At 56.9% G+C, this 21,925-nt stretch overlaps 1 protein-coding gene across 1 annotated transcript in view; it reads right to left on the bottom strand.

The window, feature by feature from the left end:
* Positions 1-6,699: 6,699 nt before the first annotated feature.
* The window catches only part of LOC119102067 (fibril-forming collagen alpha chain-like), a 31,523-nt gene continuing 16,297 nt past the window's right edge, over positions 6,700-21,925 (bottom strand). The window contains 11 exon segments of the mRNA XM_037225439.1: positions 6,700-7,401; positions 15,664-15,879; positions 16,212-16,390; positions 16,648-16,846; positions 17,232-17,501; positions 17,724-17,939; positions 18,454-18,669; positions 19,141-19,544; positions 20,203-20,554; positions 21,810-21,887; positions 21,889-21,924. Coding sequence (XP_037081334.1) covers positions 7,255-7,401; positions 15,664-15,879; positions 16,212-16,390; positions 16,648-16,846; positions 17,232-17,501; positions 17,724-17,939; positions 18,454-18,669; positions 19,141-19,544; positions 20,203-20,554; positions 21,810-21,887; positions 21,889-21,924 — 2,313 coding nt within the window. The 3' untranslated portion in view covers positions 6,700-7,254.

Raw genomic sequence — 21,925 nt, 5'->3', positions numbered from 1 at the left:
CAGCGTTGGACCAGATGTCATTCCGTTGGCTAATGTTCTTCATCGATTATGCATAAGTGATTAACATGGGATATATATATATATATATATATATATATATATATATATATATATGTGTGTGTGTGTGTGTGTGTGTGTGTGTGTGTGTGTGTGTGTGTGTGTGTGTGTGTGTGTGTGTTGTGGTGTGTGTGTGTGTGTGTGTGTGTGTGTGTGTGTGTGTGTGTGTGTGTGGTTGTGTGTGTGTGTGTGTGTGTGGTGTGTGTGTGTGTTCGGTATGTATATACCTTAACCGCCTCTTTCGCAGCATGTATTTTGAGTCCAACCATTCTTCACTTGGGGTTGAGTCGGTGATATACGAGCGTCACTAAATGCCGGATTGGCGAGCTTCCATGACCTCTGAGTTAACGTCTGCTGCACATTTCCTGTTTGCTTGGAGTCCCATTTTTAAACACCGTCTACTGTTTTCAATTTAGAATCCTAGTCTAGGCCTGCCTCATCCTCGAAATAAATCGCTTCAACGTTTAGCGCAAGTTCCGCAAGGTCATGAGTCCGGATGCGTGCCGAGCTGAGGCCCACGCCCGCCAGTGACTGATGATTAAAGACTGAATCGCATGGTAACCGATGGATCGCCAGATCAGGTTACCAGCTGGCCAGCAGGACTTGGTCAGGTCATATGTGCGACAGACGGAGCTCGGTCGAAATGCCTGATGAACGACAGGGCCTGCTCAGGTCACCTGGTGACAAGTGGTCAGTGGTCAGGTCACCAGTGACCAGTGGGGAATGTTCAGGTCTCCGGTGACTGGTGAGACCTGGTCAGGTCACTGGTTACCGATGGGACCTGGTCAGGTCTTCGGTAACCAGTGAGGAGGCCTGGTCAGGTCTCCGGTGATCGATGGGACCTGGTCAGGTCACTGGTTACCGATGGGACCTGGTCAGGTCTTCGGTAACCGGTGGGACCTGGTCAGGTCTCCGGTGACCGATGGGACCTGGTCAGGTCACTGGTGACCGATGGGATCTGGTTCGGTCTTCGGTGACCGGTGAGGCCTGGTCAGGTATCCGGTGACCGATGGGACCTGGTCAGGTCTCCGGTGACCAGTGGGACCCAGTCAGGTCTCCAGTGATCGGCGAGACCTGGTCAGGTCATTGGTGACCGATGGGACCTGGTCAGTTCTCCGGTGACCGATGGGACCTGCTCAGGTCTCCACTGATCGGCGGGACCTGGTCAGGTCGTCTGCTGACTGGTGTGGCCTGGTCAGGTCGTCTGCTGACTGGTGGGCCTGGTCAGGTCGTTCTGACTGGTGTGGCCTGGTCAGGTCGTCTGCTGACTGGTGTGACCTGGTCAGGTCGTCTGCTGACTGGTGTGGCCTGGTCAGGTCGTCTGCTGACTGGTGTGGCCTGGTCAGGTCGTCTGCTGACTGGTGTGACCTGGTCAGGTCGTCTGCTGACTGGTGTGACCTGGTCAGGTCGTCTGCTGACTGGTGTGACCTGGTCAGGTCGTCTGCTGACTGGTGTGACCTGGTCAGGTCGTCTGCTGACTGGTGGGACCTGGTCAGGGTCGTCTGCTGACTGGTGTGACCTGGTCAGGTCGTCTGTTGACTGTGCGTGGCCACATCACCCACAGACCACCCCTGGTGCTGCGTGGCCGGGTCGTTCATCGGCGCGACCGTGGACCTCTGACGATGCTGCACGCCGCGGCACGCAGCGCACTGATGTGTTTGTTGTGCGCCTCTGTGGGCGAGGCTGCCGTGATATGTGGCCGTTCTTCACCTAATGTCACTCAAACGCGCCAAGCTTACGACCGTTTTCATGGCTTCCAACAGCGTGATTGCAGTTAAGAGCCTTGAACTCGGTTGCCTTGTTTTCGTCTGATCATAGCTGTAAATAGGCGGGTTACATGTGAGTCGGGTTTTTCATCCGTCTTGCGCACGTTTCTAGCTCACGGAAAAATAAAAATTATCAGAGGCACCCTTCACTTTGGTATTAAGCGCACTAGGAAAGCTCTTTCCTACTCTCTTTGCCAGCAGGTCGATCAGGTCGATGTACGGACTGTACGCAATTCCTGCAATAACACCACTGCCACATTTATCGGAAAGCGAGATTTTCTCACCCTCGACCAAAGGCAGCGGAAGGTCATCCTCAGTTAGGGGGGAACAATAGTCACCGTTTGGTTGTTTCTTTCCACTTGGGTCGTCCACAGGGTCAATGCTATTTTTTCAGATAGTTGTGGGCCCCAGGTTGCCTTTTCCTCCTGCCGCCCGCCCAGTTTTCGTGCCCCCGCCCGCACAGCTTTGATTGGCTCTCTCACATCTCCATTTCTCTATCTCCTCTCCTACACTCTTGTGGTGCTTCTCCGTGCTAGATGTTTCACTACATCCGGTGTGTAATGAGGGCAACAGAGCCCTCACAATGGCCCGTAACTTCAGATGATGCTGGTCGTAAAATAGGGAAACGGGTGTCGTAAACGCGTTCCTTTTCGCGCTCATCGCCAAGCGTATATTGCCAGCTGGTAGCATTGCTCAATTCCTGACTCTCAGCTAGTCATGCTGAGCAGTGCCTGTGCTGCCCCGCCACAGCACCTGAGCGGCCTGGGCCGTCCCGCTGTCGTCTGCTGATATCGCGACGGGGCCGGCTGCCGGGGCGCGGGGTGGATGGGATGCCGGGGACCAGGCTCGGCCGGACGTCGGCGGCCCCCCGCGGCGACGGCGGCGGCGGGCGACCTTGGACCGGCCCGCAGAGGCGACACCTCTCCTCTCCAGCCGCCGGCGGTCGACGCGCGCCGGCCCGGCGCGGCTTATCAGCACCCCGGCAGCCGCTAGTGGCACCCGGTCCGCTCCGGCCGCTGGGCCAGCCGCGGGCGCACAGGCTCTGCTGACTGATACAGACTGATGCCGTCTGATGCAACTAAAGCCGGCTAATGCCGACTAATGACCGATTCCAACTGATACCAACTGAAGCCAACTGGTGTCAACTGATAATACCGACTAATGTCTGTTGGTGCGACTGATGCCGACTCATGCCGACTCATGCCGACTCATGCCTATTGATGTCCACTGATGCCGGCTAATGCTGACTGAGGCCAACTGATGCTGGCTGATAACCACTGATGCCAGCTGCTGCCGACTGATGCTGACCCACGTAGTGTGCGGATGAAGTCGTCTTTACGAAGGCGTAGGAGTTTCGTGTGAACCATTCGTGCCGATGATTTTTGATGCAATTGTTTAGAATATCGCACAATATCTCGATTCACTGTGTTCAGTACGTGCGGCTGCGGGAAGTAACAAATATCCATGAAGGTCTAAGATGTAGGTGTGAATAAGCAAGCCGTTAGGAACAATAAGAAACGACCATGAGACAACTGCATTCAACGGTTGACTCCAGAAAATGTCCAGTAGAAACGACGCTTCTGCAGCAGGTGGAACATTTAGCTTAGGCAAGCTTTGTGAATTGTGATGTAAGTCCAGGAACAGTTCACGACAAAATGAATTCCACTCGGTGGTTTGGGGTGTTTCATGCGACCGATGAATACGCATAAACCAGGACCCGCCACTACGAATAGTAGGCCATTCCTGAGTTATTCAGCTGATGAATAGCGTCAGACAGGTACCTCTTGTAGCCTGTCCGCCCATTTTCAAGGACGATAGCATGAATACAGGTCTGCTTAGCGGGGTCGACGGATAGGTCAGGGGTCACGACCCGCCGTTTCCTGATCCACGAGCACCCTTCAGTGGTTCTGGACATGGAAAGTAGAGAAGGTCAGTTTGAGGAGAGCACCAAAGAGCTTCTAAACTCCTCTATCCTAGGTGTCGGTCCCTTCGACAGCCCTCAGTGTGACAAACAGTGGGAGTCACATCGATGTCGGAGATAAGCCCCACCAGGGCCGGCAAAGTGGTGCAGATGTCTTTACGTCACCTGCACGCCCTCTTCACCCAGGGGCGCATTCACCTTGTGGCCGCCATTCGTCTTGTGACCGTGCATGCCCCACCTTATCGAACTCGTTACATACGCTTATACGCGCACGTGAATCTGTGTTGACATATTGAAGCTCGAGATCGATAAGTATAACTAAACAGATCAAGAGCGTGCTTATGTGGGTACATTGACTCGTTACTCCATTCAGTGAGAAAGGCTGCTTTGTTATCTGTTACTCCTCCGCTAATATACAGAGACTGTAAAGGATTTAAATGTAATTATATATTTCCTTGATTAAAGAATGTTCGGAAGGTCATATCTCTAATAAAAACAAAGCACCACCACAAGAACAGATGCAGATCCGTCCCCATTTCGCCATCTGTCCTTTATTATCGTTGCACAGTGCCTTAGGACAGATCAAGTAGGCAAATGTCAGACAAAAGTCAAACTTTAGGTGTTAGCCGCTTTAACGAGTGACTACGATGCGACTTTTTAAATGTTAAAAAGTTAGCGCTCCAAACAACATCACTGAAATGAGCGATTTTCGGCTAGAAATGCTTTACAGAGATTTAAAGACGTGTTTGCAAAGACGCACATCGTGATAAAATTCTGATTTGTTGGTTAAAAGCGAAATCGTGTTCGCACGGGCAGGTACCGTGTCAGACCCCTTTCTACAGAAAGTTTGCTCGAAACTTTTGTAGAGGGTTCGCTGGCAGATGCGACAAGAAAAAAACTCCACTACCCTGGCTGGCCGTCTCCCTGCTCACATCTATGTGGCACTCATCACGCCTACATCCATAAATGTGGTTCATGATGGACCATCCTTGAACTAAATGATCTTCAAAGCGCCCCTTGCTCCGCACGACACCGGTGTAAACAATAATGGCTTGACGCTCCCGACCAACCCACGCGATCGCCGGGCCTGGTATTACCCTAGAATTTGGGTAAACTGGAGGCATGGACTGCAGAAACAAAGGGCTATAAAAAGTCTCGTTCCGCATATTAACACGCGCCAGGGTGGCCGGTTGAATACCCTGCGCTCGGTTGGGGGTCAGTTTGACCCCGCTGAGATCTCAAGAACTAAGATGGATAGACACACCAAATTCACAGGGTGTGTTGTCCTGTACGTGTGCTTACTTAGGGCTAAGTTTGGCATTCCTAAGTTATGGCCTTTGGTTCAAATAATGTCAAGCAAAATCGAACTCCACGTCAGTCTCCAAGCGCCCTCAGAACCTAGATGCCCGTTCTAAGGGAAAGGTTTCATGCTCATTCAGGGTCAGTGACCGTGTATGACATTGTGAAGGTCATGGTGACCAAAATCGTAGGCAGTGCTTCGAGATTTGCGTTTGAATAAGCGACAAATACTATGCACGGGAGTATGTTCCTGAAAACAAAGACCAGGTCATGTTAGGTCATGAAAGATTTAAAATGCGGTTTTTGCTATCAATATATCTGAATTGAGCGCCAGAAACTACCCCATACAACAAGCCTTCTAAAAATGAAACAGGTTGGTTTTGACCTTGGTCTGACCTTCATACCTGACCCTAGGTCAATTAAATATTCCCATTTAACTGCTTTGTTGCCTGAGAAAGTATCCCAGAGAAGTATGACTTTGCCTAACATTCCGTTGTTGCATCAGATCAACCGATTCCCTGGAAATTGACTTTGCTGAATTAAGGGCCTAACTGACTTGCCGTAGATCAGCAGCTTGAGAGAAATGGACCGGCGAAAAGGAAATGGACAGAAAACAATGGTACACCTACATTTTTGATACCAAACGATTTGTTATTCAGCTGTCTACAGCTATGCAAAATTCTCCGCGGCTACACCACGTCGTTTGGAAACCATTCGGGAAAAACCTCCAGGGGTCAATTTGACCCCACCCGAGCGCGTGTTAAACGTATTCTGAGTTGATAAACATGGTTCAGGTAATAAATGACTCTGAAATTGCACGAAAATTACCATCTCCTTGGTCAAGTGCTTAAAATGTACTGCAACTTTCCCAAACACCCTTAAAAGCGTTTTACCAACTATTCAACGCATTAATAAATCCCTAAAACAGCTATTTTCACAACATCCTGAAAACAGAATATCAATACCAAACATTGCAGGCCACGAACATCAAGCCTGCCTCAGAAAGCGTGGTGCAAATATGTTATGCCAGATATTCTCAAAATGACGCTGTTGTTTACCTGTGGTTAGATGAATGTTGGTCATTCCTGTCCTTATTTGAAATGAGGTGTTTTTATTTTAGAAGTTATTCAGTGCCTTTCCATGCAACGTTCTTGTATGTTGTTGGCGAGCTGTTTAGCTGGTGTGATGTTCTCCCCCAAAAACGTTTTTAACTTGGTGGCAGACCATCAATTCCTTCCATTGGGAATTGATGGTCTGCAGCAGAGGGAATTAATGGGCTATAAAGCAGTACTTCATTTCAAGATGATGCGGAGCGAAGTAAAGATAGGCCGCTCACAAAAAAACATTCTGCATAAAAGCCCAACAACTGTGCTGCATGATGAATTGCAAGACCCACTTGGCTGTGTTGGTTTTGAAATGTTCATCGGCTGGATTTCGGGATATGCCAAAATGATAGTTTCAACGATAAATCCAGCAAACTGCGCGCTCAGTGGCTGTGTAAAACAGTTGAAAAAACACCATGTGTATATTCCTTAATTACTTAATTACATGCACAGAGTGGGCTGCAGAACACATCACGGGGACTCAAGTACGGCACTTAAGCAAACCAGGCAAGCACAAGCTCAGGAATAACATTATTGCACAAGTACTTGCTCTTAACCTACCTATAGCTAGGACTATCTAAGTCACAGACATATAAAAATACTTAAGGCTAGATGTCACGCTTGTCTCTCCCGAGTCAGTCGCGTGCGGAGAGCGGGTCCCTCCGGGGCACATTGGTGGACCATGCTGGGCAGTTTCGCTGGATGTTCTCCCTCTCGTCACGCCAAGCGAAGTGGCGTGCGCAGTGACCGGGCATCCGCCGCAACCGGCGGCGGGTACCTGGCAGAGACAATCGCCCCCCGGTCCACCAATGAGCCCCGGATCTTGGCCCTGCTACTTCCATCACTGTCCTCCACTCCTCATCAACCGCCATCACCATCCATCCTCCTTCTCCCTCTCATCTCCACCAAAAGTATTCTATCTTCCTCCCCCCGCGTTTTTCGTTTTGTGTTTCTACACACGTTGTCTTGTCCGCTCACATCTTTTCTCCGATCCTCACACTCCTCCTCCCGAGCCGTCTCCTCCTCCTCCTTCGGACGAGTGACGTCACCGGTCCGGCTGGCAGTGACGTCGCCCTGGCAGTGTTTGTTCCCCGGCGCGGCCGGCTCTCTAGAAGAAGCAGGCAGGCCCGATCTCGACCTTGAACAGCTGGTCGCGCCGCCCGACGGAGCGCATCCCGATGTCGGTGAGCGGCAGGCGCTGGGTGCGCGGCGTCCTGACGCGGATCAGGGTCTGACCCCAGCTGGACGGCGCCCCCTGCAGCAGGAGAGAGACAGAGACACGGTCACTAGACAGCGCGGCGCGAACGCGCGACCCGAGACAAGCACGCCCGGCACGCACAGTCACACTGACGGGGCGAGACGAGCGCGCTGAACGTGGTCTGATGGGGTCATCCTCCGCATCTGCGTCTGGAAGACAAGCCTGCATCCTTGGCGGAGTGACCCTGGTGGTCACTGAAGGCAATCGCTCACCCTTGGAAGCTGGCATCCGGCCAGACTCCGTCGCTCCAAACTCTCGTCAGCTACCGGAGGTCCCATGAGGCCGGGCGTCACCAACAAGCCCTTCACAGTATACCAGACGCCTGTTGCGCTCGTGTTGCGATGGGACCTGATGCGCCTGTGTCATCTGGTAGACCCTCACCTATGACAGATGTAAGTTTCCGCCAGACGCTCCGGACTGGTGGCAACATTGACGTCATTTATGGTTAGTTACGCAGCTCGGACGGCGAGCGTTAAAAGCTTTGCCACTTAACTGCCTTTTCAGACAATCGTTTAGGCCCTCTGACACGTGGGTCAAGGTGCTGAAACGCGCAGCCGCCGGGCGCAGAGTGCGCCATTATAATTTGAAGTTCTGTGTCATCAAAAGTCGACGCGTCTTCATCGATCTTGTACAGAGATGGATGGACGTGGGATCTATCATCCGTGTCCGATCACCGGTTCGCTCAACGAAGACGTTACGTAACCGCCACACAACATAGATGTATGCCGGGATACAGGATGGTTACAACAGCTTCGTGTTCAACACCTCGTGTTGATGGTAATCTGACAAAGAAATTGCATCGACCCGCACCGCGCCCATTACGCAGCGCCGATAGCGGAGCCTGGCGGGTGCCGCATCCAAGCCGGAGCCTCCACTGAGCTGTGATTGTGACCCCGGCTGGACCCAGCCGCATTTTACGCGCTGTGTTAGCGTACAGGCCATGACCAACCCTTGACCATGTCACGATGTGACCGCAGACGTCCGGCGCGGCGTCCGCCTGGCCGCACCAGGTGTCGGAGCATTGACGGCCGCCGAACAGCGCGGGGGCCAGCTGTCCGCACCGTCCCTGCTTGACGTCTGTGCGCAGCGTCCTCCCTGTGTGACGTCTGTCGTCTGCTGTGTCCTCCCTGTGTGACGTCTGTCGTCTGCCGTGTCCTCCCTGTGTGACGTCTGTCGTCTGCTGTGTCCTCCCTGTGTGACGTCTGTCGTCTGCTGTGTCCTCCCTGCGTGACGTCTGTCGTCTGCTGTGTCCTCCCTGCGTGACCTGTACTACCATTGGATGTCTGCTGACCGCTGGCCACCCGAGAGCAGCCCTGGAGCGTGCCCGTCCCCCAGCTCCGAGACTCGACTCGAGCTCCGACTCGGCCGAGTATGGCTCCCTAGTGACAGTCGCGGCGCGCTCGCGACGGACCGGCCCGGCCGCCGGCGGTGCAGTCACGTCCGCCTCCTGTCGCCGAACGCGACGTGCGCCGCGGGTGGCACGGGGCGCACGCGCGCGGGTGGTGCGTGTCGCGCCGCGAGCACGCCTCCGGACTGAACGGGGGCAGGCCCGCGGCAGCCTGTCGCGCCTGGATTCCTCAAACGCGGCGAGGGAGACTCACAGACGGAGCCGGGCGGCGGTCGGCGCCGTTTGGATAGGGCGGCGGTCGGGGCAGAAGCATGACTTCGACGCGACCCCCGCCTCCCTCCTGCTGCACGCCTCAAGGCTGTGCCGGGCGCTCCTAGCGGTCTCCCGCAGGGCCGAGACGCCGGCTGACAGGGATCTCACAGTGGACGGAAGCGGGCCGTTGGAGCGAGCCCCGGACGCAGCCTGGCCGGACGTGCGGTGAGATGCGGCGTCACGTAGCCCGTCCGTTACCACAGGTTCGCCGCATGAGCGATGACTCAATCCAACCATGGGTTGCGTCAGGACCTGCATCCATGGCTCGTTCAGGGTCAGACCATTAAGGAGTTTATGAAATGGCAGAGAGAACAAATGGTAAATAGGTTAATAAATGCGCCGTTTTAGTCCAAATGTGCGGTTTCGGAGAAGAAGACAGATTATCGGGGGCGGACGACCAGTTGGCACATACCCAAACGTGTGAGTCAACGACTTTGACCCCCTCTGGAAACGGAGTATCGACGCATGTGGATACGTTCATACCAATAAGAATGACAGCGAAAATAGGCGCGAACTATCCGCAACCGATACCACGCTTCATGGGGCGTCTTAAAATCAACAACAAACCATACTTTTATGCACCGCTCCAGTGTTGTCATTCCGACAAACATCGTGGGAATGTCCGCGCCGTCGCGTGGCATTATCAATGTGACAAAAAAAAACTCTGCCGCTCTGGCTGTCAATGTTTTGCCAGTGGTGATGGCTGCTCATGCTGCGAGCACATAGATTTAGGAAGGAGCACCAAGAACACTAAAGCCATCTCGTCGCACCATTAATGACTGCGCTGACGTGGTTGTCGAGGGTTCCCCTGGTGATGGACAGCTGCAGATCGAGCCGCCGCACGAAGGCCCCAAGGCTGTCGAGGGCTCCCCTGGTGATCGGCAGCTGCAGACCGAGCCGCCTTACGAAGGCCTCGAGGTTGTCGAGGGCTCCCCTGGTGACGGGCAGCTGCGGATCGAGCCGCCGCACGAAGGCCCCAAGGCTGTCGCGGGCTCCCCTGGTGATGGGCAGCTGCAGACCGAGCCGCCTTACGAAGGCCCCGAAATGGGTCGATAGGCAAATTGATTCCCAGGAGCAAATGGCAAAAGAGGAGACAGGCAAGGACGTCACCACACAGTCAAGGATCTAACCAAACAGGCTCCAGGAAATGCTGCCCGACGTCAGTTATGAACGTTCACGTTGCAAATTATCCACGAGAGCCTTTTCACTAGCGCTGAGTGTGTGTGTGCGGGGGCAACAAGCCGAGCAAGATCCACGAAATAGACAGGAGACAATCAGAGATTACTTGATGTGTAAATTATCCAATGGTGTTCAGTTGGACATCTTCAGGCCAACCGGTGATTTTCCAAAGTCAACCTGCATGCCCAGGAACAAAAAGAAGGAAGCTCATGGCCTGACGAGTAAAAAAGAGCAATATGGGCGTAAAATATATATTCTAATAGCGTATGGGAAAGGGCGAAAAACCAAAGGCGATATGGCAAGGCTTTAAAAAAAGCACATAATCTTGTTTAAATAGCTTTTGGACAAGTATTGTTCTGCGACCGATCCCAGATCAAAGTCAAAACACGTGGTTGATTACGTTTCATCTCAGAAATGTTCCCGACGCATCTAAAATGATTTGCTCGCTTGGTAATCAAAATTTTATTCTGTGAGCCACTTACTGCCATGTTAAGGATGTCCGCCAAGACAATCAAATTGCAAGCCTCCAAATATGGGACCATAGCTCAAAATAAGCAAAGCTGGCCATGAAACCACACAGTTTTGGCTTAAACGCTTATGGAAGGCAAGTGCGCAATAGCCGGGTCATAAAATATGGCAGTATTTAAACCATAGCGCTGTACTGACGTCATCTAAATTCGAGTGCAAAAGCTGCCACTCTGGAAAGCAATTGCCGTGAATTCTTTCCAGATATGTGAAATCTCACAACCACCGTCTGAGTTGGCGCTTTGCCTCAGAAAAGCCGCCAGGGACAATCCCCAGGCGTTCGATTGACTTCATCCCTTCTGAGAAATTTTCGCAAGCAATGAGGAGCAACGAGGACTCACAAACTTTCCTCATGCAGCATGGTATCAGATTTGACTACCAATCTGAGCGTGTCGAACGGCACACCAAACCGTTGAGTGAGCGTTTCCTCAGCGAGCATCGATAATGATTGACGGTAGACCGAAGAGGGGTCGAAATCGTGCCCACGAAAACCAAGCCTAGGCCAGAACGATGCATGGCGTGGGATGCAATGAGCCACCGGACTGACTCATGTCGGCTAGCCTCGTGTCGTAACCAGGAACTAAGCCACGTACTGCGCATTCCATGGTGGTAATGCCCTTGAGAAGCCGCCACAGCACGCGTGGCCCAGGACGTGGGACCCCGCTTGATCCGAGCCGTGTGGACGATCGCTGCTCGGTGTTCTGAAGGTAGCATCGCGCCGATGCCATGGAACCTCGCGTCGGGCTTTCAGCTTGCACTGAAAATGCTTTTAAGGACGCGTGTATTGATATATCGCAAAACCATTGCGTAGCTTAGCATGCGCGATGCCAATTTTGGGCGACAATGTGCTGATCGATCCATTGTGGATGTGTCGACTCATGTACATACTTAGCTGTGATTCGTCCGCTAAAAGCGGCGTTCGTGTCCTGACGTCTCATGGGGAGCTTGGCATCTCGCATTTCCGCGAGCCGTTGACCGGTCCAGACAAAGCCCGCTCGAGTGCGGTTTCGTAAGGTCTCCCTCTCTGCCGCCTCTGTGCATCCAGAGGGAAGACGCCAGACGAGGCCTGCGAATCGCCGCCTCTCTGCTGCCTGACAGCTGTCGGTCGACGGAGGGCCCTGCGGCCGAGGTCGGCAGCGCGTGTCGGAGGCGGCTTCCACACTCAGTCAGGACCGGGGGCGCTTGCACAATCCAGTTCGGGTCGGGACTCGGGACCTCCTCTGGATCCAATCAGTATCGGAACTCCAGCTGGATCCAGTCAGGGTCCGGACTCCCGCTGGGTCCAGTCAGGGCGGGACTCCCGCTGGATCTTGCCAGAGCAGGGGCTCTCGCTGGATCTATCCGGGGTTAAGGCTCCCGCTGAATCTAGCCAGGGTTGGGGCTCCCTCTGGATCGAGCCAGGGTGGGGGGCTCCCGCGGATCGAGCTAGGGTTGGGGCTCCCGCTGGATCTAGCCGGGGTAGGGGCTCTCGCTGGATCTAGCCAGGGTTGGGCTCCCGCTGGATCTAGCGGAGTAGGGGCTCCCGCTGGATCTAGCCAGGGCTTGAGGCTCCCGCTGGATCGAGCCAGGTAGAGCTCTCGCTGGATCTAGCCGGGTTGGGGCTCCCGCTGGAATCTAGCCAGGGTAGGTGGCTTCCGCTGGATCTAGCCAGGGTTGGGCTCCCGCTGGATATTCGCTGGATCTAGCCAGGGTTGGGCTCCCGCTGGATCTAGCCAGGGTTGGGGCTCCCCCTGGATCGAGCCAGGGTTGGGGCTCCCGCTGGATCTAGCCAGGGTTGGGGCTCCCGCTGGATCTAGCCAGGGTAGAGGCTCCCGCTGGATCTAGCCAGGGTTGGGGCTCCCGCTGGATCTAGCCAGGGTTGGGGCTCCCGCTGGATCTAGCCAGGGTAGAGGCTCCCGCTGGATCTAGCCAGGGTAGGGGCTCCCGCTGGATCTAGCCAGGGTTGGGGCTCCCGCTGGATCGAGCCAGGGTAGAGGCTCTCGCTGGATCTAGCCAGGGTAGGGGCCCGCTGGATCTAGCCAGGGTAGGGGCTCCCGTTGGATCTAGCCAGGGTTGGGGCTCCCCCTGGATCCTACCAGAACCAGTCCGCGCCTGGGTTCCCGCCAAACCCAGTCAGAGTTGTGTCGTCTCGAGTCTCGACGCTTGCGGTGAAATAGGAGGGGGGGGGGGGGGGGAGAGGGGCGCAGCGTCAATGGAAGGCAGCCTCTGCACCGGCGGACTAGCCGTCATCAGCATTCGCTGGGCGTCGCTTTTGGCGGTCGTTATGGCAGACGGCGGTGAGAAAGCGCAAGTTGTCCAACGGCGGTCGGTCGGTGAATGCTTCCACCGATCATTCGATGGTGCAATGTTTTCGCGCCGTTCGAGAGGTGGTCACGCACCGAGTGGGCCGGATCGTCGGGCTGGGGATGGTGTGACCTGTGGTCACAGGGCGCGGCTGACAGAGCGCGGAGCTGTGCTTGCCACTAGCTCGGACATGCTGAGGCTCTTCGCACAGCCGATTCGAGCTTGTGGTGCAACCGTGCAACTGTGCATATTTATGCACAACCTCCCCCTGCACCGAAGAAGCATGATGTGCGGGTGCTTGAGATGACCAATAAACGCCTGCCGACCGCCGGAGTCCACAAAATAGGTTTGGGATACCAGTACACCGCACAACACCCTGCCCAGTTGAGGTGATATGGAGCACGTGAACAGCTGTTTGATTTCGTCTCAGGTCCTGGTGTCTGACACAGCTGGCAGGAGATGGCGTCGGCTGGCGGCGGCGGACGGCCGGGTCTCCGAGCCAGAGATTAAACGTGGCAAGGTCTCCGAGAGAGACGGATCACAGGGAGGGTTGGGGGTCAGCAGCTTAATGAACGTAGCCGCTCTCATTCTCCGCTTTGCATCAATCACCGTGAACCTGCAAGATCCACGCTGAGAGCGGTTCAGGTGAGAGCCATGTCATACTACCCCACCCCAACTGCCCATGAAACGGAGTGTGGGTGAGAAAACTGCATGGTACCTCCCCCTTACGACGAACTATATGCATGATTCATATTACCACTGCATACCGCGGTGTGCCCAGCCAGCAGCCCGCGCTGTTCCAGCCGCCTGCCGTGCTGCCTGATCGCCGGCTCTCAACACCGGTGGCATTCACGCACCAGCGAAGGCGCATCACTCACTGCCTCGTTGGTTGGCCAACAGCGCGGCATGCCGTGTCTGAGTGACGAGCGGCGTGAGGTGTCTTGTGGCGTCGTGCAGCGTGAGGTGTCTTATGGCGTCGTGCAGCGTGAGGTGTCTTGTGGCATGGTGCAGCGTGAGGTGTCTTGTGGCATCGTGCAGCGTGAGGTGTCTCGTGGCATCGTGCAGCGTGAGGTGCCTTGTGGCATGGTGCCGTGTGAGGTGTCTTGTGGCATCGTGCGGTGCGAGATGTGATGGAATGTGATACAAATCGCGACCATGCCGGAATGCCATGCAGTTTTTGAGATGTAATTCGTCGCGGGATGTTAGCTGCGTGAAATGTCTCCAAATGTCCTGCAATGTCTGATGGCTCTTGATACTGCCTGGCGTGAGATATCTTGGGATGTAGAGAAGCTTGAAATAACTCGGGATGTTGCACAACGTGAGCTGCCTCGGGATACCGTCCAGCGTGAAATGTCTCTGAATGTCGACCAGTGTGAGATGACCGGATGTCGTCTGGCGTGAGATATCTCTGACTGTCGTCCAGCGCGCGGAGCTTCGCCAAGAGTCGTGCCGCGAGGGACGGGCCGGCCTCAACGCCCACCCGCTCCTCGGCCACCGACCGGCGCGCGGCGCCGACAAACATTGCGACAACGCTGACAAGAGCGCGGGGTGGCGCGGCCGGCCGCGTGTCGCAAGGACACCGGCGCGTGCAGGGACGCGGCTGGCCTGCCCCGGCGCATGTCACGGCAGCGTCGCGCCCGCCGCCCGCAGAGCCAGAGAAAGACGCCTCTGCCGATAAGCATCGGCGCCGCGGTAGACACACGGCGGCCCGGTCGTGTTTAGCGGACGCTGACAGCATCTGGTGACTAGGTGACGTCGGTTCAGTGTTTTACAGTAGCCGGGCAGCCATCCAATCGGCGCGCGATTGCTCTGCCACCGCAAGAAGGTCAGGAGTTACTTCACTAGTGCGGTTAACCACGCCACTGTGCGCGATACCTTTGGAGCAGCCAGGAAGCTGAGACCGTGGTCCGTGGCATGACCGGTCGCATCCCACCACTTCAGATGCGGGGCTGTAGGTCCAAGCCGACTCATTTCATGGCAAGTGTAGCAGGAAGGTAGCGACAACCTTGGTTGGGGATGGGAAGCACGTCGTGTGATCGGGGTCACGGCAGTCCTCGCAGCTGGCCGTCACGAGCCACCAGCGCTTCAGATCAAGATGTAGTAAAAACAGCTGGTGCGCGCCGCGGCGCAAACCCAGCTCCAATGTCGAAAGCCTGAGAGGCACGCATTAATGCTCTGTTTCTACGACGTCGGTGAATCGAGATTTCTCTTCTAATTGGGGGCACCAAGGTCACAGGGTCACTTTTCGGCCGACGTCTTCAGACTTTTAAATTCAGATTGAACTCCATCCAGCCTAGATTCGTTTTGAAAAATCCTTAATCAGGAGGCCGATCAGACACGTCTGTGACTTCTGAAATCGCGATCAGAAAGGGAATCTGCAGTCACCAGGGTCATGAGAGCGAGTTACTAGGTGGGACAGACCCGGTCACGCACGCACCAGGATGCAACCAGCTAGACTTCATGCTATTTGGGGTGAAAGATCTTAAAGGCACGCTCATTTCCAAGAAGCCTCTGGTAATCACACATTACTAACGATACCAGAATAAAACACAGTGTGTACTACACACTAGCTGCGTCACGGTGGTGGCTGCCCAGGTGACTGGTCCTCTCACCTGACAGCCGTCAGAGAGCGTGTCGTATTTGCTGCGGCCACGGGCATACACCTCCTGGTCGTTCCAGCTCATCAGCCGCAGGCTGCCGCGGTACGTCTCGCGCTGCGCGTTGTACACGGCCACGTGGTTGCGGCAGTGGTACGTGATGTTCTGCTCGGCGCGCGTCGACAGCAGCTGAAGGAAGCCGATCTGGTTGGCGTCCGCCTTGTAGGAGAACTGAAAGGTATGGTAACACCGTTGACAGCTCGCTCGCTTCACGACTACACGACTACACTACACGACAGCTCGCAGTGGTACGTCTGGAGAGCGGTACGCTGTTGACTGCGGTGTGCAGAGAAAACACTTCTGGATACCGCCTGGCGACGTGAGGTCATGAGGACGTGACGTGAGGTCGACGTGAGGAATACGCGCATTATGCGAACGCCACAGCTACTCAAGCAAAACCTGTCTGTAACAAGAACACTTGGCACGGACACTGCCGGCTCCAGGGCGCCAGATTTGCGGGTGACCGGCCGTCGGTGGGCGCAGACTAGCGAGCATGGGTTAACCTCAGATCCCCCGTTGATGTCTTCTGAGAGCCACTGGTGTTCGCGGCTGCGTTTGGAGGCGGACAGCTCGGGCGTGACGGCCGGGTCCGGGTTCAGGCAGGTCATGCGCTGACCCAGGTCACAGTAGACCAGGATGGCGTCCTTCTTGTCGCCCTCGTTGGGATCGATCCAGTAATTGCCTGCGAGCGAAAAGTGCGTTCAGCATCTGTCGTGTCATAATATTGAGCTACAGGACTGTGGGAAGGCTGTTGTTTCTATACATTGCTTCTAATGAATACAGGCAATTCTGCAACGAATGCATGATAGCATTTGCAGCACCGGTGCCGGCTGTGGCGAATACTGTAAGCAGACACCCGAACCCTTACCATTCTCCCCATCCGGTTAGGTCGCTCAGTATCCTGCCCGGCCCAGAGTGAGCAGCCACCCGAACCCTTACCGTTCTCCTTGTCCGGATAGGCCACGGCCAGGTCACGACACGTCTTGGACGGCGCGTCGGCCGTGCCGTCCGGCTTCACCAGCGTCTTGAAGCGCGCCTGCAGCTGGTTGTAGGCCATCAGCACGATCTCCTTGCGCTCGTCGTCGGTCAGCTCCTTGCCGAGGCGGATGGGCTCGTCGCTGTTGAGCGGATCGGGTCCCTGGCTGGCGGCGGCGGCGGCGGGTGTGAGCTGGCAGCGGCGACGGCCGCGCCGAAGGCCGGCAGGGCGCGGCGCGGCGCACAGTGCGCCGTCCGGCCGGCTGGTCGCGGCGCGCGCAGCTCGATTGTAGGGTATGCAGGGGGACCCAGCTGTCCAGGTCATTAACAGAGGCGCGAGAATCGCCGCCGTGGGGGTGAAAAGAGCATGAAAGTTGGGAGGCATCTGGCGGCCCGTCACTTCAGGACAACGTCCCTGCTGAGGCTGGGCGCCAGCTGACCAGGAGGGCGGTCGGTACCTGGCCTCTGGGCTGGACGGCACACTCGCCACCCCCACCCCGCGGACGCGGCGCGGGTGCGACCCCAGCATGGTCGTGCCGACCGCTCACCTTGTCCTGGCCCGTCTGCATGAAGGCCTGCAGCGCAGCCACATCGAAGCCAGTCGACTCGCCGGGCGGGCCGGGCGGACCGGCCGGGCCCGGCGCTCCGGCCTGGCCCGGCCGCCCCGTGTCTCCGCTGGGACCACGCGGGCCCGGCGGGCCCTCCAGACCCTGCGGACCTGGCATGCCGTCCATTCCGGCTGGGCCCTTCATGCCTGGCTCGCCCGGGGCTCCGGGTGTGCCTGGCGAGCCCGGCGGTCCCTTCTCGCCAGTGGGGCCCTGGAAATGACACGTAGCAGTGGGCAACATTGTCTGAAAAATCACTAACGCCACGGAAAATACCCAACTTCAGCGGAAAGTGGATAAGAAATCACGAAAAGTACGACGAAAAGACAACCCGGGTCATTGTTAAGATATGTTTAGTTTTGCGCGTTTTCACCTAAACACTACTAAAATCACAGCATCCCTGTATCGCATGCATCGTCAATGTGTTCCACTTACAGCCGGACCGGGCAGACCCTGCAGACCGAGCAGACCTCGATGTCCCTTGCCGCCCTTGACGCCCTCCACGCCACGCTCGCCCCTGGGTCCCTGCAAGCCGGGCGGACCCTGCTTGCCCCTCTCGCCGGTAGGCCCCTCGACGCCCTGGACGCCGGGCTCGCCACGATCGCCGCGCTCGCCCGTCGGTCCGGACGGGCCGACGGGGCCAGGAGCTCCCTGTGGGGCGGGGCACGCACCGTCAGGCACCATACCGATCGCCTCAAAACATCATCAGTGACGATGGTCTGTACGCTCACACTTCGTTGTCATTGGGAGTTGTTGATGGATAGCACTGCTTCTGATATGAAGCGTGAAATTCTCTCACCGACCCCGCACCAAGTGGTGCCGTTGTGCCAGCCAGCGGGCGCAATGAATATAGAACGTTTAAAGGCTGTTTAAGTTGCGAGCAGTGCATAAAACGGACGAACTGCACCTTCATAAAATCGACACCGAGCACCTGATCATGCTGTTTTGTCTCCTCAACGTACTCCATTTCATCCTGAACAGCAGCAACGAGAAGAAAGCAGCGTAACCTTTGCGTGCCACTAATGCAGCAGCAGTCCAACGCCGCCACCAACACCACCACGGACGCCCAGACAGCGACATTAATCTCGAGCCCACGGCGGCTTCCGCGGTCGCGCGGCGCAACGGTGGCTCCACCGCGGCGTCGGCGGCGGCGCCGGACACTAACCTGCAGTCCGGGTGGTCCAGAGATGCCCGGCTGGCCGACGTCGCCAGGCGGTCCCTTGTCTCCGGGCCGGCCGCTGATGCCAGGCGCGCCCATCTTGCCCTCGGGCCCGCTGGGTCCCTGTTCGCCGGCCGGTCCCGGATTGCCCGGCGGTCCGCGCAGGCCGGGCTGGCCCGAGGGGCCCTCCTGGCCGCGCTGGCCCGGCTCTCCAGCCTCGCCCTGCCCGCCGACAACGTCCGTTAGCGGCAGGTCCAGAGGCGTATTCCCGAAGTGGCTCCGGTGTCACGTGCCCTCCCCCCTCCCCCTCCCACCTCCCTTACACAATTCATGACACACTTTTATGTGTGTAAAAATGCTGAAAAGTTCAAATTCGAGGTAGGCACGAAAAACTAAAGGGATGGTGTGCTACAACGCGCAAGAAATGCGGCGCGGCTGCAGTGAGCTAAATCAGGCGTTCGGTAAGAACTCCCTTTCGAAATCCCGCAGAAAACTGAAATCCTGCAAATTCTTTGGGCAGATCAGATCACCGCAGAGTCCTGCGCCCTGTGCATCAGTCAGCAAATGAGAGAAGCATGCTTCCGAAGCAGACGACCTCATGGCACGAGCTCAGTCGTCCCAGCCAGGGTTATGTTGGTCTGTTCGTCTCAGCGGAAACACAGCGACCACGCCGTGAGTGAGACTGCGGCGTACCGGCGATCCACGCAAGCCCTGCGGTCCTTTGGGTCCGGAGCCTCCGGGCAGGCCTGGGAGGCCTCGCTCTCCAGCGGCGCCGGGCGGTCCGATGGGTCCGACCAGGCCCGGCAGGCCAGGCGCGCCAAAGCTGCCCTTGATGCCCTCGGGGCCCGGTTTTCCCGGGCTGCCGGCGGAGCCCTGCAGGCCGGGCCGGCCGAGGTCGCCGCGCGCGCCCTTGATGCCGGGCAGGCCGGCCAGGCCCGGCTGTCCGGTGGCGCCCTGCAGGCCCTGTGGCCCCTGCTCGCCCGGCCGGCCGGGCGCACCGGAAGTGCCCTGCGGTCCCACCGGGCCCGGATCGCCGCGAGAGCCCTTGGAGCCGGTCAGGCCGAACGGGCCTGGCGGTCCCGACGGACCCGGCTTGCCTGCGCGAGGAAAATGTGGAGGTGAGTGAGGTGAGGTGGGACAGCCGGGACACATGAGGGCGACTGGCCAACACAGCCATATATATATATATATATATATATATATATATATATATATATATATATATATATATATATATATACGTATATATATATATATATATATATATATATATCGACTCTTGGCCAATGTAACTCTGCTACCCTTTGGCAGATCTTTGCTAGATCTTGTTTGAGAATATCTGGGATACAGAGCACGAGCTTTATAAGTAAAATCAGAATTAGCAAAAACATGTCGCCGATGCACAAGACTGGCATTTTGCCTGAGCGCTGTCAGTGACTACAGCGGTGACAGGTGAACAAACATCACTGAAGCTGTTACTGAGGTGAGCAAAATATCGCTGGCGTTGTGACTGAGGTGAACAAAATATCGCTGACGATGTGACTGAGGTTAACAAAACATCGCTGAAACTGTGACCGGGATGAACAGACATCACTGAAACTGTGACTGAGGTGATCAAAATATCACTGAAGCTGAGACTGAGGTTAACAAGATAACACTAAGGCTTCAACTAACGTAAACATGCTGTCACTGAAACCATCACAAACGAAGGTCACGCAACTAAGAAACCAAACTGATGCCAGTGGGCCGACTGACCTTCGGTGCCCGGGTTTCCTTGCGAACCCTTCTGTCCGGGCAGTCCCTGCTGTCCCTTGGGTCCGGTGGAGCCGGTGATGCCCTGCTGTCCTGGGAAGCCGCGCAGTCCCTGCGGTCCGGGCGGACCACGAGCGCCCATGAGGCCGGGCTTGCCCAGCTCGCCGGGCGGCCCCGACGAGCCTGGCTCGCCGCGCTCGCCAGACTGGCCGGGCGGCCCGACCGGGCCCAGCTCGCCCTGGATGCCCTGCGGTCCCGGGCGGCCGGTGGGGCCCTCCGGTCCGATCTTGCCCTGGGAGCCGGCCTCGCCCTTCGGGCCGGCGGGTCCGGTGTTGCCCCTCCTGCCGGGTAGACCCTGGCGGCGGGGACGAGCACGGCACCGTCAGAGGCGTCCTCGAGGCTGCCTGAAGGAACCTGGCGAGGCTTTGTCTGTTTTGAATGGAAGGCTGGCTGTCATCAGTCGTGCCTAGATAACTGAGTGAGACAGAAAAATCCTTGCGTAGCTCCACACCTTGGTATTTCTAGCAATTGACTGCTGCGCGTTGAAAATTGGGTTTTACTACAGTAGGATCTCTGGGTCAAGCAAGACTCGAACCAGAGCACGAAAAAGTCTGACTTTACGGTCTGGTTTGGTAAGCGCGATTTTGCACCCACCGCCAGACATGGAACAGTTATGCAACGACTGTAACCGCCGCGAGCATCAATATCCCTCTCTACTACGCCAATCCAAAACGGAACCCCATTGTGCCCCCCCCCCCCGAGGATGACCCTCCCGTGGTGACCCTCCCGCTGGTGACCCTCCTGTGATGACCCTCCCGCTGGTGAATCTCCATCTGGTGACCGTCCCGTGGTGACCCTCCCGCTGGCGACCCTCCTGTGATGACCCTCCCGCTGCTGAATCTCCATCTGGTGACCCTCCCGTGGTGACCCTCCCGCTGGTGACCCTCCTGTGATGACCCTCCCGCTGGTGAATCTCCATCTGGTGACCGTCCCGTGGTGACCCTCCCGCTGGTGACCTTCCCGTGGTGACTCTCCTATGGTGACCCTCTATCTGGCGACGGTCCGCTGGTGACCTTTCATCCGGATGACCCTCCCGCTGGTGACCCTCCCGCTGGTGACCTTCCCGTGGTGACTCTCCTATGGTGACCCTCTATCTGGCGACGGTCCGCTGGTGACCTTTCATCCGGATGACCCTCCCGCTGGTGGTCCTCCCATTGGTGACCCTCCCGCTGGTGACCTTCCCGCTGGTGGGCCTCCTGCTGGTGACCCTCCCGCTGGTGACCCTCCCGTGGTGACTCTCCTATAGTGACCCTCTATCTGGCGACGGTCCGCTGGTGACCTTTCATCCGGATGACCCTCCCGCTGGTGAGCCTCCCGCTGGTGACCCTCCCGTGGTGACTCTCCTATGGTGACCCTCCCGCTGGTGACCCTCCCGCTGGTGACTCTCCCGCTGGTGACCCTCCCGCTGGTGACCCTCCCGCTGGTGACCCTCCCGCTGGTGAGCCTCCCGCTGGTGACCCTCCCGTGGTGACTCTCCTATGGTGACCCTCCCGCTGGTGACCCTCCCACACTCGCGCCACGTCAGCGCGAGGCGTCCGGCGCGTGCTGACCACAAGTCCCGGTCCTCCGCGGTGTCCCTTGGCGCCGGTGGGTCCGGGTGGTCCGGGCGGTCCGTCCGGTCCGATGGCCACCCTGCTCGCCGCGAGCGCCCGCCTCCCCAGGCGGG

Source organism: Pollicipes pollicipes, unplaced genomic scaffold, assembly GCF_011947565.3.
Source record: "Pollicipes pollicipes isolate AB1234 unplaced genomic scaffold, Ppol_2.1 Scaffold_5522;HRSCAF=6530_pilon_pilon_pilon, whole genome shotgun sequence".
NCBI classification, from domain to species: Eukaryota; Metazoa; Arthropoda; class Thecostraca; order Pollicipedomorpha; family Pollicipedidae; genus Pollicipes; species Pollicipes pollicipes.
The sequence above is the reverse complement of the archived record's forward strand: the minus strand, read 5'-3'. Positions and strand labels throughout refer to the sequence as shown.